The sequence below is a fragment of the Dendrobates tinctorius genome, unplaced genomic scaffold (genome assembly GCF_039654945.1).
Source record: "Dendrobates tinctorius isolate UK_male_01 unplaced genomic scaffold, ASM3965494v1 ptg000014l, whole genome shotgun sequence".
Taxonomy (NCBI): domain Eukaryota; kingdom Metazoa; phylum Chordata; class Amphibia; order Anura; family Dendrobatidae; genus Dendrobates; species Dendrobates tinctorius.
Window position 1 is genome coordinate 31,961,911 of NW_027361682.1, and position 25,546 is coordinate 31,987,456.

At 45.4% G+C, this 25,546-nt stretch overlaps 1 protein-coding gene across 3 annotated transcripts in view; it reads left to right on the forward strand.

Moving 5' to 3' along the window:
• LOC141073418 (centrosomal protein of 131 kDa-like) overlaps positions 1–25,546 on the forward strand; it is a 64,704-nt gene that overhangs the window by 12,579 nt on the left and 26,579 nt on the right. The window contains exons 1-4 of one of the 3 annotated variants that reach the window (XM_073560614.1): positions 16,999–17,180; positions 20,358–20,537; positions 21,263–21,345; positions 21,969–22,083. In XM_073560614.1, coding sequence (XP_073416715.1) covers positions 20,364–20,537; positions 21,263–21,345; positions 21,969–22,083 — 372 coding nt within the window. In that variant the 5' untranslated portion in view covers positions 16,999–17,180; positions 20,358–20,363. Of the gene's footprint in view, positions 1–16,998; positions 17,181–20,357; positions 20,538–21,262; positions 21,346–21,968; positions 22,084–25,546 lie in introns of those variants that run through there. The other 2 variants (XM_073560629.1, XM_073560622.1) reach the window with 2 other exon arrangements.

Sequence of the window (25,546 nt, forward strand, 5' to 3'; positions counted from 1 at the left end):
TTGTTCATAGCAAAGCAGCATGTATTCTTCTTTCTCTCCGGGATCTCACATGGCAAATGGCGTCTGTCTCTCAGTTCGGCTTCTTCGTACTAAAGTAACATACCAGCTGTTGAGTTATGTCATCTTGCGTCTGTGTCTCATGATGGTGAGGGAAGAAGAAGAGCGACCTCTACAGTTAGCCATGAATTATATACGTCTCCTAAAGCACGTGGTCTCTACATATATGGAGCTGTCTTTCTACCATGAGCCAAGCTTAAAAATAGCCTATGTCGTGTAAGCTAAAGCAATGTACAGAACTGAGTCTTATAAGAAATTAACGGATTATTAATATTTAACAATTCCCCCTTTTGAGGGAGACAGACATTAATTGGAACCCTCAAATATAACAAGATCTTTTTCTTCTTTTCTTCTTCTTTGACAAAATAATTTAATATTAATAATAATAATAATAATAATAATAATAATAGATTACCGTTATAAGTATTAATGACATAATTGATGTGAATTCATGTTATGGTAAGTCGTGAACAATATTCATATAAAATATGTATAATTATACTTCCCTAAGTCTAAATTGAAGCATCTCAGGTCCAGTCATCATCATCTGATGTCATCTGGTCTTCATTTTGATGTCTTCTGTCTTCTTCTTGGTTCTTTTAAAAATACAGTTTTCTTATAGCATATAGATGTTGTAGAAATCGTGTCGTGTATCAAATCAAAGTCTATAGATGAAATGCAGCTTTAATATCTGTGCAGTGTCATCTTTAAAAACCTGGGCTTATATTGGCTCGCCTTGGATATTCTGGAATCCTCCATCGGTACTGGTCTTTGAACAGGTGTGACGTCTTTGGTCAGCAAAGCAAGGGTTAAAATGACTCTTCCTTGCTAAACATAGCACCATAACCAGTCCTTGTCCTAATGCACAGGACATATGTCAGGGTTGTAGCTTCCTGATAATTACCTTCATTGTTCACCAGCTTTCATCGAAGCTTTTCAGGTGATTGAAAACCTCTGGAACTTGATAAGAACGTGATAACACCGTTCATCTCAGCATCATAGGATCATCGTCCTCTGGTTGTCAGGTTAGACACTTTAATTGTGACTGTCGGTGGTGGATACTGCACTTGTGACTGTCAGTGGTGGATACTGCACTTGTGACTGTCGGTGGTGGATACTGCACTTGTGATTAACACAGTCTATTACTCAGTAATCACAGCTTTGTTACCTTCTGGGACTTCTGGATCGCGGCATTCTTCTTCTTGCAACTGATAAAAATCAATGAAGTTTAGAAATGTGAAAAGTCTTTATTAACATAATTTCAGTATCTTGCTTGAAGTCTTCATTCCCTATTCTATACCAAATCTGGTAATTTCCCTATCCTATAATATCACAGCGTACCATAGCAATCAGTAATATCCATATAATTATTATCAGAATTTGTACCATATATAGATTTCAATATTTGAAATAATAAACGATAATACATTATTATCCGCATTTTTCATGTGATAGAACATTTTTTTATGTCATAGGTGTAATTATCTTTTTCAACCCATAGGTGTCACTGTTTTATGTAACCAGTGTTTTCATCTTTATTAATAAGGAATATATTTATTATACTAATAATATGTAGGAATGTAAAGCCATGAACCAAAATAAGAATATATGAGTGAGCGAATGAATGAATAAAAGAATTGTTGCATATAACTCAGAAGTGAAACATTTTCCTTAGTAAAAGAACCATATAATTGCTATATTTAATGAAGCAATATTCTCAATAGATATTACTTTACTAAATATTGGTGAAAGAATTAAAAATAATGAAAAATAAGAATAAAAATAAAAATAAGAATAAGGCCTTTATGTTGATGCAGAGTAGTTATGTCTTCAGTAACATATACCCTTAATATTTCCATGATCTGGATTATTTCATAATTGTCATAAACTTGTGTTACCAAAATATTCAAATTATGCAACTTTGCATGTAATTCCTCTTAGTGTAAAGAAATGACTCTTTATAATACTTGTTATTATACCCAATGCTTATACCATTGTACCTTATTAATATTTTTTTCCTATTAAAATGTGTGAAGAAGAGTTATTAATCAAATGTGATGATGTAGTCAGGATAAAAAACATATTTTCCCCCTTAATACCAAAAAATATTGTTCTATGAAATAATTCATTTATCAAAACCAAAATTAAAAATAATTAATGTATAAATTATGTGAATTTATACTTGCTTATACCATTATTTGTCTGAAGATGTGTAACCATCAAAATTAATTTGAATATCATAAAATTATCCTTTGGAAAAATTAATTTGCATAAACCATTTTGATGTGCGATTGCACTTATCCACAATTAACTAAATCAAGAAATAATTACTATAGAAATATAGAAATATATGTTGTATAGATAATATTTCATTATATATCCTAATATTCTAATAATTTAACTGATCTGCATATTTCTCCTAAAGATAAAAGCTTTTGGGGGTTTTTTTCTTTCCTCATTCAGAATCCTGAGGCCTCATACAAACGTATCACATTACTCGCTCAGCAGCTGCTCATACACTCAGTCACTGTCACTCAGACTGTGTCACATATTAACTTTAAACCAAATACCTCACATATGAAGGTGTGATGAATACACGTATTTTAACCCAAATTATCCTAATTATCAATGCATTGTAAACTATTTCAATTTAGTCTCTTAATATTTCTTTGAATATTCCCCAAATACACATGACATAAATATATGTATATGTATAGCTATACTTGACATTTAGGCCTGGAAAAAAAATTCCATTGGTTTGCAAAAGTTGAGACCCCCTTAAAAATTCTTTTCCTAAGGAACAGGGACATAGTATACTGGTATACTTGTATTATTAGAACAAGGTTCAAATTCCCCTGCTGTGGTTGTCATTCAAACCATGCAGTAAAGCACACACCCAGAACATTTTAAAAAGCAATTAGTTATTTCCTTTTAAGGGTTAGATATATAAAATCATGCAATATTGCAACTTCCTGTGTAAATAAAGGCATAAATCCTTGGAATAGAATTTTTCCCCATTAAGTCCTGCTTTGAAATGAAAATTCTAAGGAAACATAAAAGATAAGGTTAATATCATATTCATATTCTAAATATTATTACTGATGTAGATTTTAATTTTCATTAAAAAATACAGTTCTACTATTTCTACTTCTACAAACACTCTATATATACTGTATGACTATGTATATATCCACAAACCATAAAACTACAGGATTATACTCTATAAAATAATTACATATAACTCACTAATTGTATAACACTTTTACACAATATATATTACTTTTTCTAGCCAATTCCTAAACCCATACTTATTTCTCTGCAAAAAATATCCTGAAAGGTTCTTGCCATTTTAAAGCTGATAGATTCTTGGAGCAGAGTATTCAGTTTACAGGCCATGATGTCACTCACCACCTGTTTCTGTCTGTCAAATTCAGCCATCTTGGTTACAGAAAGAAAATCAGAACTAATCATTTTTCTTAATTCAATTTGTGTCTTTTCGATGTTCTTTTGCATCATTCCATATGGCTTATAACAAACATGTGATCTCCTTTGTACTTCATATATTTGGGGAAAACTCATTTTAGAAGGCTTTGCTAATACAGGCTTCTGATAAGATTTTACTCTGCCTGTCTTTCCAAAATTAGCACAATTTACTTTCCTCTCACGATTCTCGTGTTTTCTGGCAAAATCAAGGGATTGCGCACATTCAAACAATGAATCTTTTTGTGACGCAATAACACGAGATGCAGGATTTAAAAACCAAAATTTGCTTACAAAACTCCTTATGAGGGACTGTGTTTTGACATTCTCACTCAGCATTTTGTACAAACGTTCATATATGGACATGAACGTAAAAATACATTCCTTCCGACCAATTCTTAATTTTTGAAGAATATCAATATCTGGATGATTTTCATTTGATGAACAAAAAATGAGAATTTTTAATCTGTCTTTATCAGTTAAATTCTCATGTGTTTCACCAGATAACTTTAAAGACAATCTCCTAGCAAAATTTACAGGGATCCACATTTTGAACAACTGATTCTTCTCCTCGTTAGATAAATCAAATTTTTCAGAACAACTTTCAAAAATCTCAGAGTTCCTACAAACATCTATTTTGTTGTCATAAGCAGGAATTATTTGGCATATCTTTATCAAATCCTTCCTCACGCTACTTCGGATTTGGGCCTGTGAGTCTTCTATTTTTAGTGGTACGTCTTTCCCTTGTACGTCCTCTACGTCAGTTCTGAAGTCTCCTCCTACTTCTCCATCTTGTTCCACGTCTGCAAGGTCACCTTCAATGGCCGCTACAGACACTTGATTACAGTCAATCTCCCTAACTTTACAGCCAATCTCGAGAACATCACAACAATCATTTTTGGATTTCTCTGACACAGATCTATGAAATATATCTACCATCTGTAGAATATTTTTTAATCTCTCTCTTTCTCTATTGAAAAACTTAGAATCTAACCTCTGATTCTCGAGTTCACACTCGGCATATAAACTTAACCATAAAACTTCTGAATTAGAATTGTCTACAGACTTAAATTTCAATTTACTCTGCTTAGCAAGACAATTAATGACATCCATTTTATCTTACCTTGAAATGTTTCAGCTTGTTCCTTTGATGGACAACGCTGGGTTCCTGTCTTCACACGTCTGGCTCTTTGGCACTTGTAGTACTTCTCAATCTATCTGGTACTTCTTACTTCTAGGTTCTATGTGATTCTTGTAAGTAGTGGAATTCCCAATAACTTGCACATATGATTTGACGTTAGCAAAGTCCAATCCCCCGTGTGGGCAAGTTGAGGGAAATCCGCAAAAAAGTACAAAAATTCAGATCTGGCTGGCTCTCCAATGTAAAATAATGCTTATCCTGTAAAATACTCAGGATTAGTTACCAGATAAAAATATAGTGGTTTATTTGGATTCTTCCATCAAAGAAAGGTTATTACAGAAAAACAGGTGAATAAAAATAAGTGAAAGAGATATTGTCCATTGTTCATAGCAAAGCAGCATGTATTCTTCTTTCTCTCCGGGATCTCACATGGCAAATGGCGTCTGTCTCTCAGTTCGGCTTCTTCGTACTAAAGTAACATACCAGCTGTTGAGTTATGTCATCTTGCGTCTGTGTCTCATGATGGTGAGGGAAGAAGAAGAGCGACCTCTACAGTTAGCCATGAATTATATACGTCTCCTAAAGCACGTGGTCTCTACATATATGGAGCTGTCTTTCTACCATGAGCCAAGCTTAAAAATAGCCTATGTCGTGTAAGCTAAAGCAATGTACAGAACTGAGTCTTATAAGAAATTAACGGATTATTAATATTTAACATGGCTGTTTCGGCCATGTACGCCAAAACCTGTTCCTGATGCTCCGGCTTTAAAAGCGGTTTTCCTACTCCAAGAAAAGGCAACCTTACAGGCCTTCTTGGGCCAGAGGATGACGCAGGCTCAACACCTCCTGCCTTAGCTGCTATTGTGCTTTTGCCAGAACCAGCCGATGCACCACCACCATCAGTACCAGACGCGCCCCCTTGCCCACGTCTGCGGCCTGTTCCATCATACTTCCTCATGTTTGGGAAAATGTAACCAAAATACCAGCAGAGAGATGGTACTGTATGAGCAGCGTCCAGCTGTGTAAGGTGTATTAAACAAATTAAATCAACGTATATATTATGTTAGTCACAGGCGCTCTCACAATATGTATTGGACCGTAATCCAACAAGCAGATATACGGAACTGTTTGAAAAACGGACACGACTCTAAGGTGTAGGTGTGGAAAAACGGACAAACTCCTCGTTTTTTTTTCCAGAGTCACACACAGGTAGCTTCTATTTGTCCGTGCTAGAAGGCGGTACACGGTAGTGTGTGAGGAGCGCACACCGCTGTATGGTGTGTGTATGTAAAATTGTCAAACTCCGTGTATTTGTATACGGACTGTGATAAAACACTCCGGGATCGCCTTTGCTGTGGTCAAAGGTCACGTGCATTCAGCATGAAACTCAGGCGCAGAGCTGGGATTCGGGTGTAACTGACCCTGGGTCAGGTTTATTAACGGTGAAAGCAATGCAAAAGGAAATAAAACATAAAACAAATCCTTGCCTGTCCGGCACTAACTAAACAATGGACAACCTAACTACCAACTGGCGGGCTTCTCCCGTCCAGCCAAACCACAGTTGCAGTGGGCACTGCTTCCACTCACGTGTGTCTCTCACACAGACAGGCTCTCTGTGTTCCCAGGCTGAGACACTCACACAACCACCTTGCATCCTTTTATATCCACCTCCCATTATTCATTAGCAAGCAGGTGCGATACTGACCAGACTAGGCCACATAGGAAAGGAATCTGGGCGAGATATACCTGCCCTCATCCACTATTCCCACATGATTCTCACATATCCCCCCCCTCTGCTCAGACCACTCTGGTCGAGCAATGACACCCGCCAAACAGTGCACTCGGGACAGGGCATCTGCATTCCCCATCTATACCCCTGGGCGGTGCTCCACCATAAAAGTGTAGGCCTGCAGGGCAAGGAACCACCGGGTCACCCGGCTATTCCGTTCCTTGTTCAAGTGCATCCACTTGAGAGGGGCATGGTCAGTGATCAGCCTGAACTTTCGGCCCACCAGGTAATATTTGAGGGCCTCTAGAGCCCACTTAATGGCGAGGCACTCTTTTTCTACGACTGCATACCTTTGCTCGTGTTTATTCAGCTTCCTGCTGAGATAGAGGACTGGGTGTTCCACTCCGTCCATCACCTGTGAGAGTACGGCCCCGATACCGGTATCAGAGGCATCCGTTTGTACCACAAACTCGCTGCGGAAGTCCGGAGTCACCAGTACGGGCTGAGAGCAAAGTGCCCGTTTTAGGCTATGGAAGGCTTCTTCAGCCGCTAAACTCCATTTAATCATGACGGAGTCTTTCCCTTTTGTAAGATCCGTCAGGGGGGTAGCGATGGCTGCAAAATTGGGTATGAACCGGCGATAATAGCCGGCGATCCCCAGGAAGGCTTGCACCTGCTTCTTGTTGACAGGTTGTGGCCAGTCCTGAACCGCCTGAATCTTATCAACCTGGGGTTTAACAACACCCCTCCCAATTACATACCCCAAATACCGAGCTTCTTCTAGCCCGATGTGACATTTCCTGGGGTTCGCGGTTAGACCTGCCTCCCACAGGTCGTCAATCACAGCTTGTACTTTCTGGAGATGAGTCTCCCAGTCCAAGCTGTAAATGGCAATGTCATCCAAATAGGCCGAAGCGTACCGCCTATGTGGCCTCAGGACTCGATCCATCAGTCTCTGGAAGGTCGCCGGTGCCCCGTGCAGTCCAAACGGCATATACACATACTGAAATAAACCTTCCGGCGTAGCAAATGCCGTCTTTTCTCTGGCAGCCTCAGCCAGAGGGATCTGCCAATACCCCTTGGTTAGATCTAGGGTCGTAATATACCGGGCTTTTCCTAACCGATCTATTAACTCGTCGACCCGGGGCATAGGATAGGCATCAAATTTTGAGACCGCATTCAGTTTCCTGAAGTCATTGCAGAACCGGATGGTGCCGTCCGGTTTAGGAATTAGCACAATCGGGCTGGACCACGCACTGTGCGATTCCTCAATGACTCCTAACTCTAACATTGCCTTCACTTCTCGGGAAACGGCTTCACGGCGCGCTTCCGGGATTCGGTAGGGCTTTACGTGAACTGTGACACCAGGTTCCGTTACGATGTCATGTTTCATTAGCATAGTCTGCCCGGGTTTTTCTGAGAAAAACTTTTGGTTGTGAAGTAGAAACTGCCTGACCTCAGTCTTTTGCCGCTCCGAGAGAGTCTCTGCAACCCGTACCTCCGGTACGGTATGCGAGCAGACGGGACGGGCCAGCTCCGCTGACAAGGCAGACCGATCTTTCCAGGGTTTTATCAGATTTACATGATAAATCTGTTCAGGTTTCCGTTTACCTGCCTGGTATACTTTGTAGTTTACTTCACCAACTCTTTCCTTGATCTCAAAGGGGCCCTGCCTCTTTGCCAGGAACTTACTGTCCACCGTGGGGACCAGGATCAACACCCTATCTCCCGGTGCAAACGTACGGATCTTGGCGCCCCTATCATAGATTCTTTTTTGGGCTCCTTGAGCCTGTATCATGTGTTCTTTGACTATAGGCATAACAGCCGCAATACGGTCCTGCATTTGTGTGACGTGATCTATCACTGTTTTAAACGGAGTGACCTGACCCTCCCAGGTTTCTTTTGCAACGTCTAACAGTCCGCGAGGACGACGGGCGTACAATAACTCGAAAGGCGAGAATCCCGTGGAAGACTGGGGTACTTCCCTGATGGCAAAAAGCAAATACGGAAGTAAATAGTCCCAGTTCTTCCCATCCTTGTCTATCACCTTTCTCAGCATCTGCTTCAGAGTTTTATTGAACCGTTCGACCAACCCGTCTGTTTGAGGGTGATACATGGATGTGCGTAACGGTTCGATTTGTAACAATCGGCAGAGCTCCTTCATTACCCTGGACATAAAGGGGGTCCCCTGGTCGGTGAGTATCTGTTTTGGTATACCGACCCGACTAAACACATGCACCAGTTCCTTGGCAATCGTCTTGGTGGCCGTGTTACGCAAAGGGATGGCCTCCGGGTAACAGGTGGCATAATCCAAGATGACCAGGATATGTTGGTGTCCACGTGCAGACCGTGGAAGGGGCCCAACTAAATCCATCCCAATCCTCTCAAACGGGACTTCAATAATAGGTAGGGGTACCAAAGGGCTACAGAACCGGGGCTTAGGTGCAGAGGCTTGGCAGTCAGGACAAGACTCGCAATATACACGAATATCGTGATGCATGCCTGGCCAAACAAAACAGTGTAATATCCTTTCGGTGGTTTTCTGGACTCCCAGGTGACCTCCCATCACATGTCCGTGGGCCAGGTCCAGCACCTGCCGCCGGTAGGGTTTTGGCACGACTAATAGTTGCACCGTATCTTCCCCCTTTTTCTCTATCTGATAGAGTAAATCATTCTCCAGAACCATGTAAGGATATGCCAGCCTAGAGCCAGGTTCTACGGGTACCCCATTTATCACTTTTACATTTGTCCTAGCCTGAGAAAGGGTAGGATCCTTTATTTGCTCGCTTTGGAAGTCATCTTTCTGAACTTCTAAATCCGGCAAACAGGGAGGTGGACGGCTGTCAGCCTCCTCCTCTTCCCCGGTCTCCTCCGAATCACCCGCCATGACTGAAAACGGGAACTGCAGGTCATTTCCCGCAGACTCTTCCCCCGAGTCTTCCAGGGAGACCTCTTCCCGGGGTTCGGGACCCACACGCGCCCTGGGAGAAGAATCATGTACACTATTACCCGAAGGCATCAACTGATTCTCCCACAATTGCCAGAAGTGGGGAAAATCCCGGCCCAGGATAACATCATGCAATAACGCCGGGACGAGTCCCACTTTATGTTGCACAGACCCATAGGAAGTTGTAATGCATATGACCGTGGTGAGGTACGAACAGGTGTCTCCATGCACACACGTTACAGAAAATTTGTCTGATGGTCCAGTCGGGGCTGACACCAGACTGGCCTTCACCAGAGTCACCACACTTCCCGAGTCTAACAATGCCACCACATTTTTGCCATCAACAGTTAAATCACACAAGTGTTTTTCCACATCCTTTTGACCGGCATTCACACTCACTACCCGTGCAACCATAGAGATGCGGTTTTTAGAGTCTGTGACGTCGCACTGCATGGGTTCAGTAGTGACCGGACAGTTCGCAGCAATATGTCCCATCTCTTGGCAGCGGAAACACCTAACGGGCCCCTTGCTTAGACCATAGTTCGTTACTCTCGGCCTCGCAGTGCGGGCAGTCCCGTTTTCCTCCCCCACTGTCTTAGGGATTTTTCCATCTCCCCTACTCCCTGGAACAGTCTTACCGGTTCCACGTGGAGATGATGAAGAACGAGGTGGGGTAGCGTCGTCTCGGAGTCCTTCCGCCACGGAGTAACGTTCAACCAGATCCACCAGTTGATCTGCCGTCATAGGATTTCCATGGCTTACCCACTTCCTCAGGGCTGGCGGTAGAGCTCTCAGGTACTTGTCCATGACGACTCTCTGGATTATCTCTGGCGCTGTCAGCACCTCGGGTTGTAGCCACTTCTTCGTCACGTGGATCAGGTCGAACATCTGTGACCGCGGTGGTTTATCCGGCTGATAAGTCCATTGATGCACTCTCTGTGCACGGACAGCGGTCGTCACTCCCAGCCGGGCCAAGATGTCGGCTTTCAGTTTGTCAAAGTCCTGCGCAGCTTCAGGCTCTAAGTCATAATAAGCCTTTTGGGCCTCACCGGAAAGAAACGGGGCAATCAGGCCGGCCCATCTTGCCTTCGGCCATTTTTCTCACAACGCCGTCCGTTCAAACGTAGTCAGGTATGCCTCGACGTCATCTTCTGTCGTCATCTTCTGCCAGTACCGACTCACGTGAATCACTCTCGACTCGGCTTCCAGGTTAACCTCAGGTAAGCTTGCCAAGCGCTGCGCCACCTGCTGGAGAAGCGAACGATCGGTAACTGTCATGTCCACCAACTCCTTCAGCTGGGCCATCATCACCCGATTAGCTTCTTGCTGGACGGCGGTGGACTGTACCAGCGTTTTCACCACGTCCTCCATGCTCATGCTTGCAACGTGATGCCCGCGTTCTCCACCACAATGGTGATAAAACACTCCGGGATCGCCTTTGCTGGGGTCAAAGGTCACGTGCATTCAGCATGAAACTCAGGCGCAGAGCTGGGATTCGGGTGTAACTGACCCTGGGTCAGGTTTATTAACGGTGAAAGCAATGCAAAAGGAAATAAAACATAAAACAAATCCTTGCCTGTCCGGCACTAACTAAACAATGGACAACCTAACTACCAACTGGCGGGCTTCTCCCGTCCAGCCAAACCACAGTTGCAGTGGGCACTGCTTCCACTCACGTGTGTCTCTCACACAGACAGGCTCTCTGTGTTCCCAGGCTGAGACACTCACACAACCACCTTGCATCCTTTTATATCCACCTCCCATTATTCATTAGCAAGCAGGTGCGATACTGACCAGACTAGGCCACATAGGAAAGGAATCTGGGCGAGATATACCTGCCCTCATCCACTATTCCCACATGATTCTCACAGGACTGACACGCTGTCTGTCTATTTTTGACCGTAATCAAACAGCAGATATACGAAACTGTTTGAAAAACGGACACGACTCTAAGGTGTAGGTCTGGAAAAACGGACAAACTCCTCATTTTTTTTTCCAGAGTCACACACAGGTAGCTTCTATTTGTCCGTGCTAGAAGGCGGTACACGTTAGTGTGTGAGGAGTGTACACCGCTGTACAGTGTGTATGTAAAATTGTCAAGCTCCGTGTATTTGTATTCAGACTGACACACGCTGTCTCTGTCTAGTTTTTACCGTGATCAAACAGCAGATATACCACTGGCGTAACTACCGGGGTAGCAGCCGAAGCGGTTGCTTTGGGGCCCGGCCCATATAGGGGCCCGGGTCCCCGGTCCGATCGGCGCTACCCCAGGGGCGGACCTACCGCCCGTGCAGCCCGTGCATTGCACGGGGGCCCCAGGGGAGAGGGGGCCCCTCCAGCACAGCATGGCTAATTATTCAAATTAGCCATGAGCGCCAAGCGCAAGGAGGAGAGGAGCCAGCCCTGAGGTGAGATGATATCAGCGTCAGTCACGCTGTGCTGCGCTGCTGCTGTGGGGGAGGAGAGGAGGAGACAGACTGTCTCACTCACTGTGCCTGTGGTGCCGGCCGGACGGTGGCTGCAGCCGCAGGTCAGTCAGTCACTTGTGTGTGTGTATGTGTGTATGTATGTGTGTATGATGTATGTGTGTGTGTATGTCTGTGTGTGTATGTGTGTCTGTGTGTGTATGTTTGTGTATGTATGTGTGTCTGTATGTATGTATGTGTGTATGTCTGTATGTGTATGTCTGTGTGTATGTATGTGTGTACAGTTGTGGCCAAAAGTATTGACACCCCTGCAATTCTGTCAGATAATACTCAGTTTCTTCCTGAAAATGATTGCAAACACAATTTCTTTGGTATTGTTATCTTCATTTAATTTGTCTTAAATGAAAAAACACAAAAAGAATTGTCCTAAAGCCAAATTGGATATAATTCCACACCAAACATAAAAAAGAGGGTGTGTGTGTGTGTGTATGTATGGATGTCTATGTGTATGTATGTGTGTGTGTGTGTGTGTGTGTGTAGGTTAGCCTGGCCCTGGAGGAGATGTGGACATGAGAAGACTGTGATGAGGAGAGAAGGCCATGGGGGGTGATGGAAAGAAGGCATTGATGGGGAGAAGGCAATGATGGGAGTGATGGCGAGAAGGGAGTGATGGGGAGAAGGCAATGATAGGAATGATGAAGCAGGCAATGATGGGAGTAGGCAATGATGGGAGTAATGGGGAGAAGGCAGTGATGGGGTGATGGAGAAGGCAATGATGGGAGTGATGGGGGGAAGGCAATGATAGGAGTCATGGGGTGATGGAGCAGGCAAGGATGGGAGTGATGGGGAGAAGGCAATAATGGGAGTGATGGGGAGAAGGCAGTGATGGGGAGAAGGCAGTGATGGGATGATGGAGAAGGCAATGATGGGGGTGATGGAGAGAAGGCAATGATGGGGGTGATGGAGAGGGCAATGATGGGGTGGTGGGGGAAAAAGAAATTATGATGAGGGTGGTGGGGGAGAATGCACTGGTGGTAGTGGAAAGGGCAATAATGGGGGTGGTGGAGGAGGAGAAAATGATGGGGGTGGTGGAGGAGGAGAAAATGATGGAGGTGGTGGAATGGGCAATGATGGGGTGGGGGAGATGACAATAATGGGATGCGAGGGGAGGAGGACAATGAGGGGTGTGGGGGATTGGGATGTTAGGAAGGGGGACTTATAATGGCCTTAGGAACAGGGGGAGGTGGAGGAAGACGTTATCGCTTATGTCTAACACAGTCCCTTAGTATATAGTGTACTCACTACTATGTCTAACACAGTCCCTTAGTATATAGTGGACTCACTACTTTAATTCTGTATAACACCACCCTTAGTTACATAGTTTCCTCTTTTATGTATAACACCGTCTCTTATTACGTACCATCCTCTCTAGTCATGTATGGTGCCGTCCCTTATTATATAGCTTCCTCTGCTGTTACAGTATGTAAAGTGCTGTCTCTTGTATAGTGTACAGTATTCTTGTTAATTTTGTTATTTACAGTGCCCTGTTTTATTACATAGTCCCCTCTCTTGTTAGATATGAAATGACTGCTGATGGAGCAGCCGGTGACCAAACTACCAGTCCATCAGCACCTCCATTAGAAAGGAAGCTTTCCCATGCTCCATCAGCCATCATTGCATTATACAGCTAACAAGACAGGACGGTATGTAATAAAAAACAGGGCTCTATATAATTCAATATGTAAGGAACGGTACTGTACATAACAAGAGAGGGCACTGTGTAAGGGACAGCAATATACATAATAAAGGAGACTATGTAATATATATACATGTATGTGTGTGTGGCTATATAATGTATATACTGTATATATATATATATATAGCTTTGACGCCATAAAAGGAGGGGGGCCCAGACATATTTCTTGCACAGGGGCCCCAAGCTGTCAGTGTCCGCCCCTGCGCTACCCGGTAGTGCAATTTAATTAAGCACATTACTGCGGCGCTCCGGCGGGTGCTGTGGGTGGCCAACGCTGTCTTGGGGGCCCACCGGCCCGGTGCGTGTAGTGTACGGGATCCGGGGCCCCGGTGGAAAACAATGTACACTATGATTTCGCAGGCTACGCTGCATTTCTGTGCCTGCTGTGCGGAGCGAAGCACATATTGGGCCCGCCTCCCTGCCTGCAGCCAGTCACAGAGTGTATTGCTTCAGACTAGTTCAGTCCCGCCAGTTCCCTGAGCCCTCGCTGTCTATTAGCTCTCTGCAGAGCTGCCTGCCGCATGGACCTCTGGGAATGTCTTTGATGGGGTGTGTCTTTGAGGGGGCCCGTTTAAAAGTTTGCTATGGGGCCCAATCAGTTCTAGTTACGCCCCTGAGATATACGAAACTGATTGAAAAACGGACACAACTCTAAGGTGTAGGTCTGGAAAAACGGACAAACTCCTCGGCTTTTTCTTCCAGAGTCACACACAGGTAGCTCCTATTTGTCCGTGATACCAGCCGGTACACGGTAGTATGTGAGGAGCGTACACCGCTAGACGGTGTCTGTATGGAAAATTGTCAAGCTCCGTGTATTTGCATACGGACTGACACGCTGTCTCTGTCTAGTTTTGACTGTAATCAAACAGCAGATATACGAAACTGTTGGAAAAACGGACACAACTCTAAGGTGTAGGTCTGGAAAAATGGACACAACTCTAAGGTGTAGGTCTGGAAAAAAGGACAAACTCCTCGGCTTTTTTTTCCAGAGTCACACCCAGATAGCTTCCATTTGTCCGTGATACCAGCCAGTATACGGTAGTGTGTGAGGAGCATTCACCGCTATACGATGTGTGAAAAAATGAACGCTCAGTAACTCACCAGGACAAAATAATAAAATTTGGAGTGCTTTGAAAAAAGCAGTTTGAACACCAGTGTGCACACAGCAATGCAGGTAGCCTTAAAAGGCAGCCTAATCACCACCAGCGCTGCTGCACACAACAAAAATCCTCCCCTTTCACTGCACACTAACTGTACAGTGAAAAGCGATATCAGCAGAAGCGTTTTTTTTTTTTCTTCTTTCCTGCCTCACGCTCTCCCTGTTCAGAATCAGCAGCAGCACCTCTCCCTATTGTAAGATCTGCAGAAGTAAGATGGCGGTCGGCGTCCCCGCCCTTTTATAACCCCGGTGACGCCACACAAAGCCACTTCAATGCCCTTCTCTAAGATGGTGGTGACCATTGCCTATGTCATCGCGTTGCCCACAGTGTGCGTCCTCCATCATTGGTTTAAAAAGGCGCTGGAAGCATCATTTGAAACGCGACTTTGGCGCTCGGGTCGCCGACATCATGGCCGACCTCACGCTATGGTTGGGTTTCGTTTCATGAAACCCGACTTTGGCGAAAGTCGGCGATTTTTGAAATTGACCGACCTGTTTCGCTCAACTCTAGTCTCCACCATCCCTGTACTCCTCGGTCATAGGAGGCAGCAATTGTCAATATATATTACTGAAGTATTGCATTACATAGTGCAAGCGGTCAAACAATCATGGGTTAAAAAAAGTAGAAGTTTTTAAGAACATTAAAAAATTTTATAGCATAAGTTGTACCTCACCCTCTTTGAAGATGATGTAAAAAAAACATTTGTTAATGTTTGTATAAACCTGATTTTTCAAAATGCACAAAATATTTAAACCCTACGGTAAATGTCAAAGATGAATTGAAACGCTAAAATTTTTCACTTTTTGATCACCACATGACCCCTAAAAAAAGCAATCGAAACATATGTACCCAAAACGGTACCAAAAAAACCCAAAGTCCTCATCTTTTAGAAAAATAACAAAAGGCTACCGATCTCAGAATTTAAAATTTTTTTTTTTTTCCAAAGTTCAGAATTTTTGTAACCACTATAATATGTTAGATAAAAAGTGTATAAGGCCATGTTCACACGTAGAAGAAAAAGCTAAATTACGCCTCTAAAAATGGCTGCTGCGGGAAGTACTGCGTTTGACTACTGGGGCGTGGGGGTACTTAGTGCCGTGTTCCCCTGGGGGTGCAGATGGTGGCACCCTCCATCACCTGCTTACTGACACTACTGCATCCCCGCAGGGGTCCACTTAGTGTACTAGAAATCTTCATTAACAGGTGTAAAGAATTCTCTAATGAATAATTAGACAGAAAGAATCCAGTTTCCACCCTTGCTTCCTCTTAAAGGGCACCTGTCCTAATAAGGCTGCCTCACATAGCTAAACTATTAACCCTTGAGAAATTGGGGCTGCTAAACTGACCACAAAATACCAAGAAGGTCAGAATATTGGGCTTCATGTGACTATACCCGATGCTTCGGGACTGAGACACTGTCCCTTTAAGAAGAGAGCAATGGTTGCGCTCCAATAACATAGGGCGCTGACGGATCAAACAAAATCTAAAATGGCTCCCAATGAGTATGTGTAACATGCACAATCCCTTTAAATTGCAATGATGACGTCAACTCTTATTTTTTTATTACATTTTTCAAGCAGGTGAACCAACATGGCAGACATGGCCTTCAGTAGCCCCTCAAGCTGTCAGGATAATGCCATCCCACCTGCACCCCACAATCATGCTGCCTGAATGGACATTACAACCCTTTTAGAACCTCTTAAAGGGACTGTCTGGCCTCCTCGTGAATCCTCGCATTGCACGCTGTCATGATTCTCCAGCGCTGGTAATGGTCTGTCATGTGACTGCAAGTATGTGATTTGCATACTTCCAGCCACATTCAGACTAGACTTGTCCAGGCACTGAGCGAGGCCGCGCACGTCTAGTCGGCACGTGACTGCATGTGTACAGACAACATACTCGCGGTTACCGGCGAATCCTGACAGTGCGCAGTACGGGCAATGTGAAGATTCACAAGTCTGCTCTCTGCATATAGATTAACACCAAGTGAGACACTATTTATTAACTTGCTGGCAGAATCCATAGAGAGCTGTGTTATGGGCCCAGTGGAAGAAACTGCTATTGATCTTGCTTGAAACAAGGTGTTTGTTCACACAGTGCTTCCATATGCTGCGGTTTTGGCAAGATCGTGGATAAATTGAAGCGAAAAGCGCAGAAAACAAGCAGCCTCATCAGCATCAGCCACAGCGTAACCTAGCCCCGCCCCTTTGTGGTCTCCACCAAACTGCTGAGCGCAGCCCCGCCCCTCCGTAATAGTGATGGGTGGAGAGCCAATCACGTGCCACTGATATTATGCGCCTGCCAATGAGCCCGCAGCTCTAACACGTTGTTAGGTTGTTGTGTGTCGCTGCCATGGAAGTCTGTGGGTAACATTTTCAGTTACTGTCCGTTCTATGCCGTAAAGGAGATTGTGGGGGCTTTCTGACCCAAACACCCGGTCCCGGGGGGCAAACGGAAGTCCTAGGAGTAAAAGACGCACAGTGGGTGAGTTCTATCTATACACAGGTCACAGTCTGCACATCAGTCCTGGAGGCTGAGCCTCTAATATAGAGACTGGTCCCTGCACCCCGGAGGCTGAGCCTCTAATATAGAGACTGGTCCCTGCACCCCGGAGGCTGAGCCTCTAATATAGAGACTGGTCCCTGCACCCCGGAGGCTGAGCCTCTAATATAGAGACTGGTCCCTGCACCCCGGAGGCTGAGCCTCTAATATAGAGACTGGTCCCTGCACCCCGGAGGCTGAGCCTCTAATATAGAGACTGGTCCCTGCACCCCGGATGCTGAGCCTCTAATATAGAGACTGGTCCCTGCACCCCGGAGGCTGAGCCTCTAATATAGAGACTGGTCCCTGCACCCCGGAGGCTGAGCCTCTAATATAGAGACTGGTCCCTGCACCCCGGAGGCTGAGCCTCTAATATAGAGACTGGTCCCTGCACCCCGGAGGCTGAGCCTCTAATATAGAGACTGGTCCCTGCACCCCGGAGGCTGAGCCTCTAATATAGAGACTGGTCCCTGCACCCCGGAGGCTGAGCCTCTAATATAGAGACTGGTCCCTGCACCCCGGAGGCTGAGCCTCTAATATAGAGACTGGTCCCTGCACCCCGGAGGCTGAGCCTCTAATATAGAGACTGGTCCCTGCACCCCGGAGGCTGAGCCTCTAATATAGAGACTGGTCCCTGCACCCAGGAGGCTGAGCCTCTAATATAGAGACTGGTCCCTGCACCCAGGAGGCTGAGCCTCTAATATAGAGACTGGTCCCTGCACCCCGGAGGCTGAGCCTCTAATATAGAGACTGGTCCCTGCACCCCGGAGGCTGAGCCTCTAATATAGAGACTGGTCCCTGCACCCAGGAGGCTGAGCCTCTAATATAGAGACTGGTCCCTGCACCCCGGAGGCTGAGCCTCTAATATAGAGACTGGTCCCTGCACCCCGGATGCTGAGCCTCTAATATAGAGACTGGTCCCTGCACCCAGGAGGCTGAGCCTCTAATATAGAGACTGGTCCCTGCACCCCGGAGGCTGAGCCTCTAATATAGAGACTGGTCCCTGCACCCCGGAGGCTGAGCCTCTAATATAGAGACTGGTCCCTGCACCCCGGAGGCTGAGCCTCTAATATAGAGACTGGTCCCTGCACCCCGGAGGCTGAGCCTCTAATATAGAGACTGGTCCCTGCACCCCGGAGGCTGAGCCTCTAATATAGAGACTGGTCCCTGCACCCCGGAGGCTGAGCCTCTAATATAGAGACTGGTCCCTGCACCCCGGAGGCTGAGCCTCTAATATAGAGACTGGTCCCTGCACCCCGGAGGCTGAGCCTCTAATATAGAGACTGGTCCCTGCACCCCGGAGGCTGAGCCTCTAATATAGAGACTGGTCCCTGCACCCCGGAGGCTGAGCCTCTAATATAGAGACTGGTCCCTGCACCCCGGAGGCTGAGCCTCTAATATAGAGACTGGTCCCTGCACCCCGGAGGCTGAGCCTCTAATATAGAGACTGGTCCCTGCACCCCGGAGGCTGAGCCTCTAATATAGAGACTGGTCCCTGCACCCCGGATGCTGAGCCTCTAATATAGAGACTGGAACCTGCACCCAGGAGGCTGAGCTTCTAATATAGAGAGACTGGAACCTGCACCCAGGAGGCTGAGCTTCTAATATAGAGAGACTGGAACCTGCACCCAGGAGGCTGAGCTTCTAATATAGAGAGACGGGTACCTGCACCCAGGAGGCTGAGCTTCTAATATAGAGAGACTGGTACCTGCACCCAGGAGGCTGAGCTTCTAATATAGAGAGACTGGAACCTGCACCCAGGAGGCTGAGCTTCTAATATAGAGAGACGGGTACCTGCACCCAGGAGGCTGAGCTTCTAATATAGAGAGACTGGTACCTGCACCCAGGAGGCAGAGCCTCTAATATAGAGAGACTGGTACCTGCACCCAGGAGGCAGAGCCTCTAATATAGAGAGACTGGTACCTGCACCCAGGAGGCAGAGCCTCTAATATAGAGAGACTGGTACCTGCACCCAGGAGGCTGAGCCTCTAATATAGAGACTGGTACCTGCACCCAGGAGGCTGAGCCTCTAATATAGAGACTGGTACCTGCACCCAGGTGGCTGAGCGTCTAATATAGAGACTGGTACCTGCACCCAGGTGGCTGAGCGTCTAATAGAGAGACTGGTACCTGCACCCAGGAGGCTGAGCCTCTAATAGAGAGACTGGTACCTGCACCCAGGAGGCTGAGCCTCTAATAGAGAGACTGGTACCTGCACCCAGGAGGCTGAGCCTCTAATAGAGAGACTGGTACCTGCACCCAGGAGGCTGAGCCTCTAATATAGAGACTGGTACCTGCACCCAGGAGGCTGAGCCTCTAATATAGAGACTGGTACCTGCACCCAGGAGGCTGAGCCTCTAATATAGAGACTGGTACCTGCACCCAGGAGGCTGAGCCTCTAATATAGAGACTGGTACCTGCAGCCAGGAGGCTGAGCCTCTAATATAGAGACTGGTACCTGCACCCAGGAGGCTGAGCCTCTAATATAGAGACTGGTACCTGCACCCAGGAGGCTGAGCCTCTAATATAGAGACTGGTACCTGCACCCAAGAGGCTGAGTATTGTTTTTTTTTGTTTTCTACTTTCATGTTGTTCATTGCATGGTGATCATGGCTGTGCAGTGAGATTCTCCATTGCTTGTACCACATACCGCACTATCACCATGTTGCAGTATATAGTGAAAATCACAGGATGGTCTACACAGGAGCACTGTAATGGTGGGTGGGGGTGTTCAGCAGACCCCAGTAGCAATGGTATCCCATCTGCATAAAGTGCAGATGGGATACCATTTGTGTGGGTGCCATTGCGTGCGTGGGACCCTTGAGCTGCACGCTTTAAATGGTGCTGTCACAGATTGACTGTGGGAGCTGGCAGCAGCTGATGGGGCTCCGCTCTGTTTGCTGCTGTTACATTCAGATGGTGGCTGCCAGGAATGATGCGGGCACAGCGCCTGAACCTGCTTCAAAGATGAGGACCTGACAGTGGGTGTGATAATATGTAATAAGTTGGTAAGGGATTAATGGGACCCTGGCCTCTCGTCCAAACATTACTAGTCCTTGTAATATGACCCAGGAGATGTGTAATATAAGGTGACGGGTTTCACATTTGTGTTTCCAACAGGTGCCCATGCAGAGTCCTCTCAGCACCCCGTCCCCTCAGGGTGGGGAGAATAATGGGGAGCTTGCTCTAACTGGATCCCAGGTCTCTGTGACCCGGCGTCCTAGCAGTGCTGGAAGCGCCAAGCCCATCTCACGTTCCATCTCCGTCATCACTGATACCCGGAGCAGAGGAAACCAAGTGGTAAGAAGTCACCATGCCGCTCCATGTAAATATGGATGAGGAAAGCCTGCTTGTAGGGCTCCAGTGTCTTTTCCATTCCACGAGGGCTCATGAATTGCAAGATGAATTGTCATAGAATGTTTTATAAACGGGGCCAAAAAATTCCAAGTGGTGTAGAATTCAAAATAAAAGCTAATTTTTGCTGTTCTTTTTTTTTGGCTGGTTTTGTGACATTTTGCAATAAAAATGATCTGGACACTTTTTTGTATAGGTCAGTACAGTAATAGCCATATTCCGAGAACCATGACTTTATCTTATTTTTTGGTCAATAGCTGTAGTTTTTTATTTCCATTTTTTGGTCTGTTCCTTTTTTACACCATTTTTTGATAGGTGAAGGGATAAAAATACAGTGATTTTGCCACTGCATTTTTTTTTTTCCATTTCTGCATTCAATACATATTTTTTCATTCTAGTTCATACAATTACACACTTAGCCAGACCAAATATGTAAATTTTTTTAGACATCACTATTTTGGTTTTAAGGTTTTATTTTAATATAGGGTTTTAAAAAGTGGTAGAGGGTATGCGGCACTAAACTGGCGAAGCGTCACTATGATTCCTGGGATTATTGAGATCCCAGAAGTCGATTAAAAGCCTGGAATATCCCTTTCAGACTTATTTAGGTAAAACGTAACCCCTTTCCACCAATATTGCTCTCACTGTCACCTGATTTCTTTCCTGAACAGAGGGACTCGCCCCGGGCCATCAATAACCTTCGCCGGTCCAACAGTACCACCCAGGTGACACCAGGCAGCGGCTCTCTCTTCAGGTATTGGTGGCATAGGCTGCAGGGCTGCGATGCCCTTTGTCCGGACGGACAGACGGCAGATCATTAACAGACTGCTCATATTCTGACCTTTGTGTTCCCAGCTGCTACCCCCAGGGGTATACATACATGAGGGTGGGGGGCCGCTGCTCATGGCTGCAGGAATGTGACAGATGTTCTGCAGGGAAGTGCAGGGGGATTGACACTCATTGTCAGACCCTGAAGGTTGTGTCCTTCCTTTCCTTACACAAAAGGTGAAGGTAGTGGGCTTATCTACCCTCCCCCATAATTCCTGGTGAGGTGCTGCATTAACAACTCAGATTGGGGGGGGTACAACCTTTAATCACTGTGCAAAACTCTGTTTGCCATCCCTATCCGTACATAGTAAGGCAAGCTGTTACTTGTAGTCCTTTGGCAGGCGGATGGATGTTAATGTGACACCTAGGAGGTCTACTTTCCACGCAGGTGCAAAATATTACACATTCCATGTGGGTTGTCACCCAGATTACTTAAAAGAACTTGCCACTCAGGACTGTGGGAGAGCTGGATGACAACCCCGGTTAATGTCGAAATAGTGTCATTGGTTGTCGGTCATTTGTAATCTTTTGCCCTTTCGTCTCACTCAGTGGGGAGCAGAGGGAGGATTTCTTAGCCTTTTTTGAGAGCAGCTTCGTGGGAAGGAAGAAGCTACATGGACTGGCCAAGACTCCCCCGGAGAAGAAGGCCACGTGGAATATACTGGTACGTTCCCCAGCAAGTTACACGCCATGTCTGTCTTAGGACAGGGTTGTGTTTACCCTTCTAGTCTGTGCTTGCAGGATCTCTGCTCCATGTCAGTGAACTAAATTATTCTCTTTTACTGTTCTCACAGCTGAGAGTTTGCTACAGTTGTATCCAGTCCAAAGAAACTCCCATCAGCAACTTCAAATCTTCATAGTTTGCTCCGCCTCTGCTCCTGGTGTCTGTTAGGCTAGGTTCACATTGCGTTAGGGCATCCGTTTAACGGATCCGTTAAACAGATACGCTAACGCTGATGTCATTTTTGATAGCTTTAGTGCCCTAGCGCTAACGGTATGTGTTAACGCATGGTAGCGCTAAAGTACCATGCGTTACCATGCGTTAGCCCATACAGTTCTATGCACAGCGAACGGGTCCATTCGCTGTGCATTACTGCCAACGCACCCAAAAACGCTGCATGCAGCGTTCGAGGGTGCGTCATGAATTAACACGTACTTGCTAACGCATGCCGATTTTGGATCCGTTACATAGCGATAGTGCCGCTATGTAACGGATCTGTCAGCGCATTGCCCCCTAACGCAATGTGAACCCAGCCTTACAGCCTGCAGTGTGGCATCTCGTCATCAGCGCTGCATCCAGGGGATCAGCGGCTCGTGCCGTCTGCTCTAGTAGAACCACTCGGTCACTGACCGCAGTTATGTCAGTGGTGCAGACTGTCAAACAAAAGGAGGAGCTGCGAAGACTCAGCGCCGGACCCGGGGATGTTGAGTAAACCCCTTCTGGGGCGATTTTACATTTTTGCGCTTTTGATTATTTTTTCCCTTCTTCCAAATTTTTTTTTTTTTTTGGCTCCATTTACGTTGCTGTATGAGGGCTTGTTTTTTTGTGGAACGGGACGAGTTGTATTTTTTGAATGACGCCATTCTTTTTGTCTTGTGATGGACTAGAAAGCAGCAAAAAAAATTCCAATTGCGACGAAATATCACAATTCTGCAGTTGTTTTTATTTATTGATTTTTATTTACCTTTCTCCTACGTCTCATTGGGGGACACAGACAGTGGGTGTTATGCTGCTGGCCACTAGGAGGACACTAAGTAAACACAGAAAAAAGTTAACTCCTCCCCTGCTGTATACACCCTCTCGCTGTCTGGGAATTGCCTAGTTCTTGCTTAGTGTCTGTAGGAGGCACTTGGGTCTGGCTTCAGACCCCATCATTTTTAATTTATTGTTTGAATTTTCTGTAAATTTTTATTTTTTAATTTACGGAGTGAAGGGAGCGACGGTTCCTTTCTACGGCCCGCTCTCCCCCAAACCAACAACAGGCAAGCACGCGGAGTATACCTCCCCGTACACTTTCCTGCGACGACTGGGGCTGATTCTTCTGGCGATGGTTCCTTTACGGTCCCGGTACCCCTCACGGATACGAGGGCGAGCGCACGGAATGCACGGAGAAGATTTGACCAGCGCTTTCGGATGCCCTGAATCAGCCCCATAACTCTCCATCCCGCTGCCCATAGGGTAGATCGATTGAGCAATACCCCTGTAACAACCTCTCCGGCTCTGCTACATCGCCCAGGAGCATTTTTACGTCAGGATCTGAGATGGGATGAAACGTGCAGGCTCCTAGACAGCGCAGACGGATCGAGCACGGGATTGGAGGTATGGGTCCTGGTCCCTGGGAGAAGCGCTGACCGAGACTCAGCGGCGGCATACCAGCGCCCCTTCGCCTGGCGCTCGCCGCGGGTAGATCCAAAAATTTAGTCCCTGGCTTTTTGGCCTACTAGGCCGCAATTTACATAGCGCCGCCCACTGTTCGTGCCAGTTCCCTGAAAAATGCCCACAGGAAAATTGCCAATTGCAGCATCACAAAGTTTAAGATCTATGATTTTTGAGGTGCAAGGTGAGAATGTTCACATGATATGTGATAACTTGTGATTTACAGTTGATCTAGTGCAAAACTGCAAAAATGAAGATCTGTGTTTGCAGCAGTCTGTCATTATCAGCAATAGATAGATATAGTTTGCTCTCATCTCTCACTGACTCTGCCTTACTCCTCCCACCAGCCCAGAACAGCAGCACATGCAGAACCAGGAGCAGTGTGATCCAGAGGAGCCATCACTGCTATCAGTACTCACAAAAGTATCACTCTATTATCTGTGGAGTTACATGGGACTGCAGGTCACATCCAGCGTCGGACTGGAACACCTTGGGCCCACCAGAGAAAATCATTCTTGGGGCCCACTATGTAGCTGCATAGAGTTAAATACCAGACCACCAATTGTGCGGTAAAACACGCTAATATCCGGGTATAATATAAGGTTGTACATGTCTTAATTATGTAGCAGGAGTTGGGGTAGCCCCCTCATAGAATATAATGCAGCCCCCTCATAGAATATAATGCAGCCCCCTCATAGAATATAATGCTGCCCTCCTCATAGAATATAATGCAGCCATCTCATAGAATATAATACTGCCCCCCTCATAGGGTATAATGCACCCCCTCATAGGGTATAATGCACCCCCTCATAGGGTATAATGCACCCCCTCATAGGGTATAATGCACCCCCTCATAGGGTATAATGCACCCCCTCATAGGGTATAATAATGCACCCCCTCATAGGGTATAATAATGCACCCCCTCATAGGGTATAATAATGCACCCCCTCATAGGGTATAATAATGCACCCCCTCATAGGGTATAATGCACCCCCCTCATAGGGAATAATGCACCCCCTCATAGGGTATAATACTGCCCCCCTCATAGGGTATAATACTGCCCCCCTCATAGGGAATAATGCACCCCTCCTCATAGGGTATAATGCTGCCTCCTCATAGGGTATAATGCTGCCTCCTCATAGGGTATAATGCTGCCTCCTCATAGGGTATAATGCTGCCCCCTCATATGGTATAATACTGCCCCCCTCATAGGGAATAATGCACCCCCTCATAGGGTATAATGCTATATAGATATAGAGTTAGATAGATATAGATAGAAAGATAGATGTAGAAATAGATATAGAGATAGATAGTAGATAATGGATAGAAAGTAGATAATGGATAGATATAGATAGAAAGATTCATAGAGATAGATAGAGATAGATATAGAAAGAAATATAGATAGATTGATAGGTAAATAGATATAGAGATAGATAGCTATAGATAGAAAGATATAGAGATAGATATATAGCTAGAGATAGATAATAGATAGAGATATACAGATATAATAATAATAATATAGACATATATAGATATAGAGATAAATATATATAGATGGCTATAAATAAAAATAGATATAGAGATAGATAGATAGATATAGAGACAGATACATATAGAAAGATAGATATAGAGATATGTATAGAGATAGATATAGAGATAGATAGAGATAGCTAGATAGATAGATGGATAGATATAGATAATAGATAGATATAATAGATAGATATAGAGATAGATGGATAGATCAATAGAT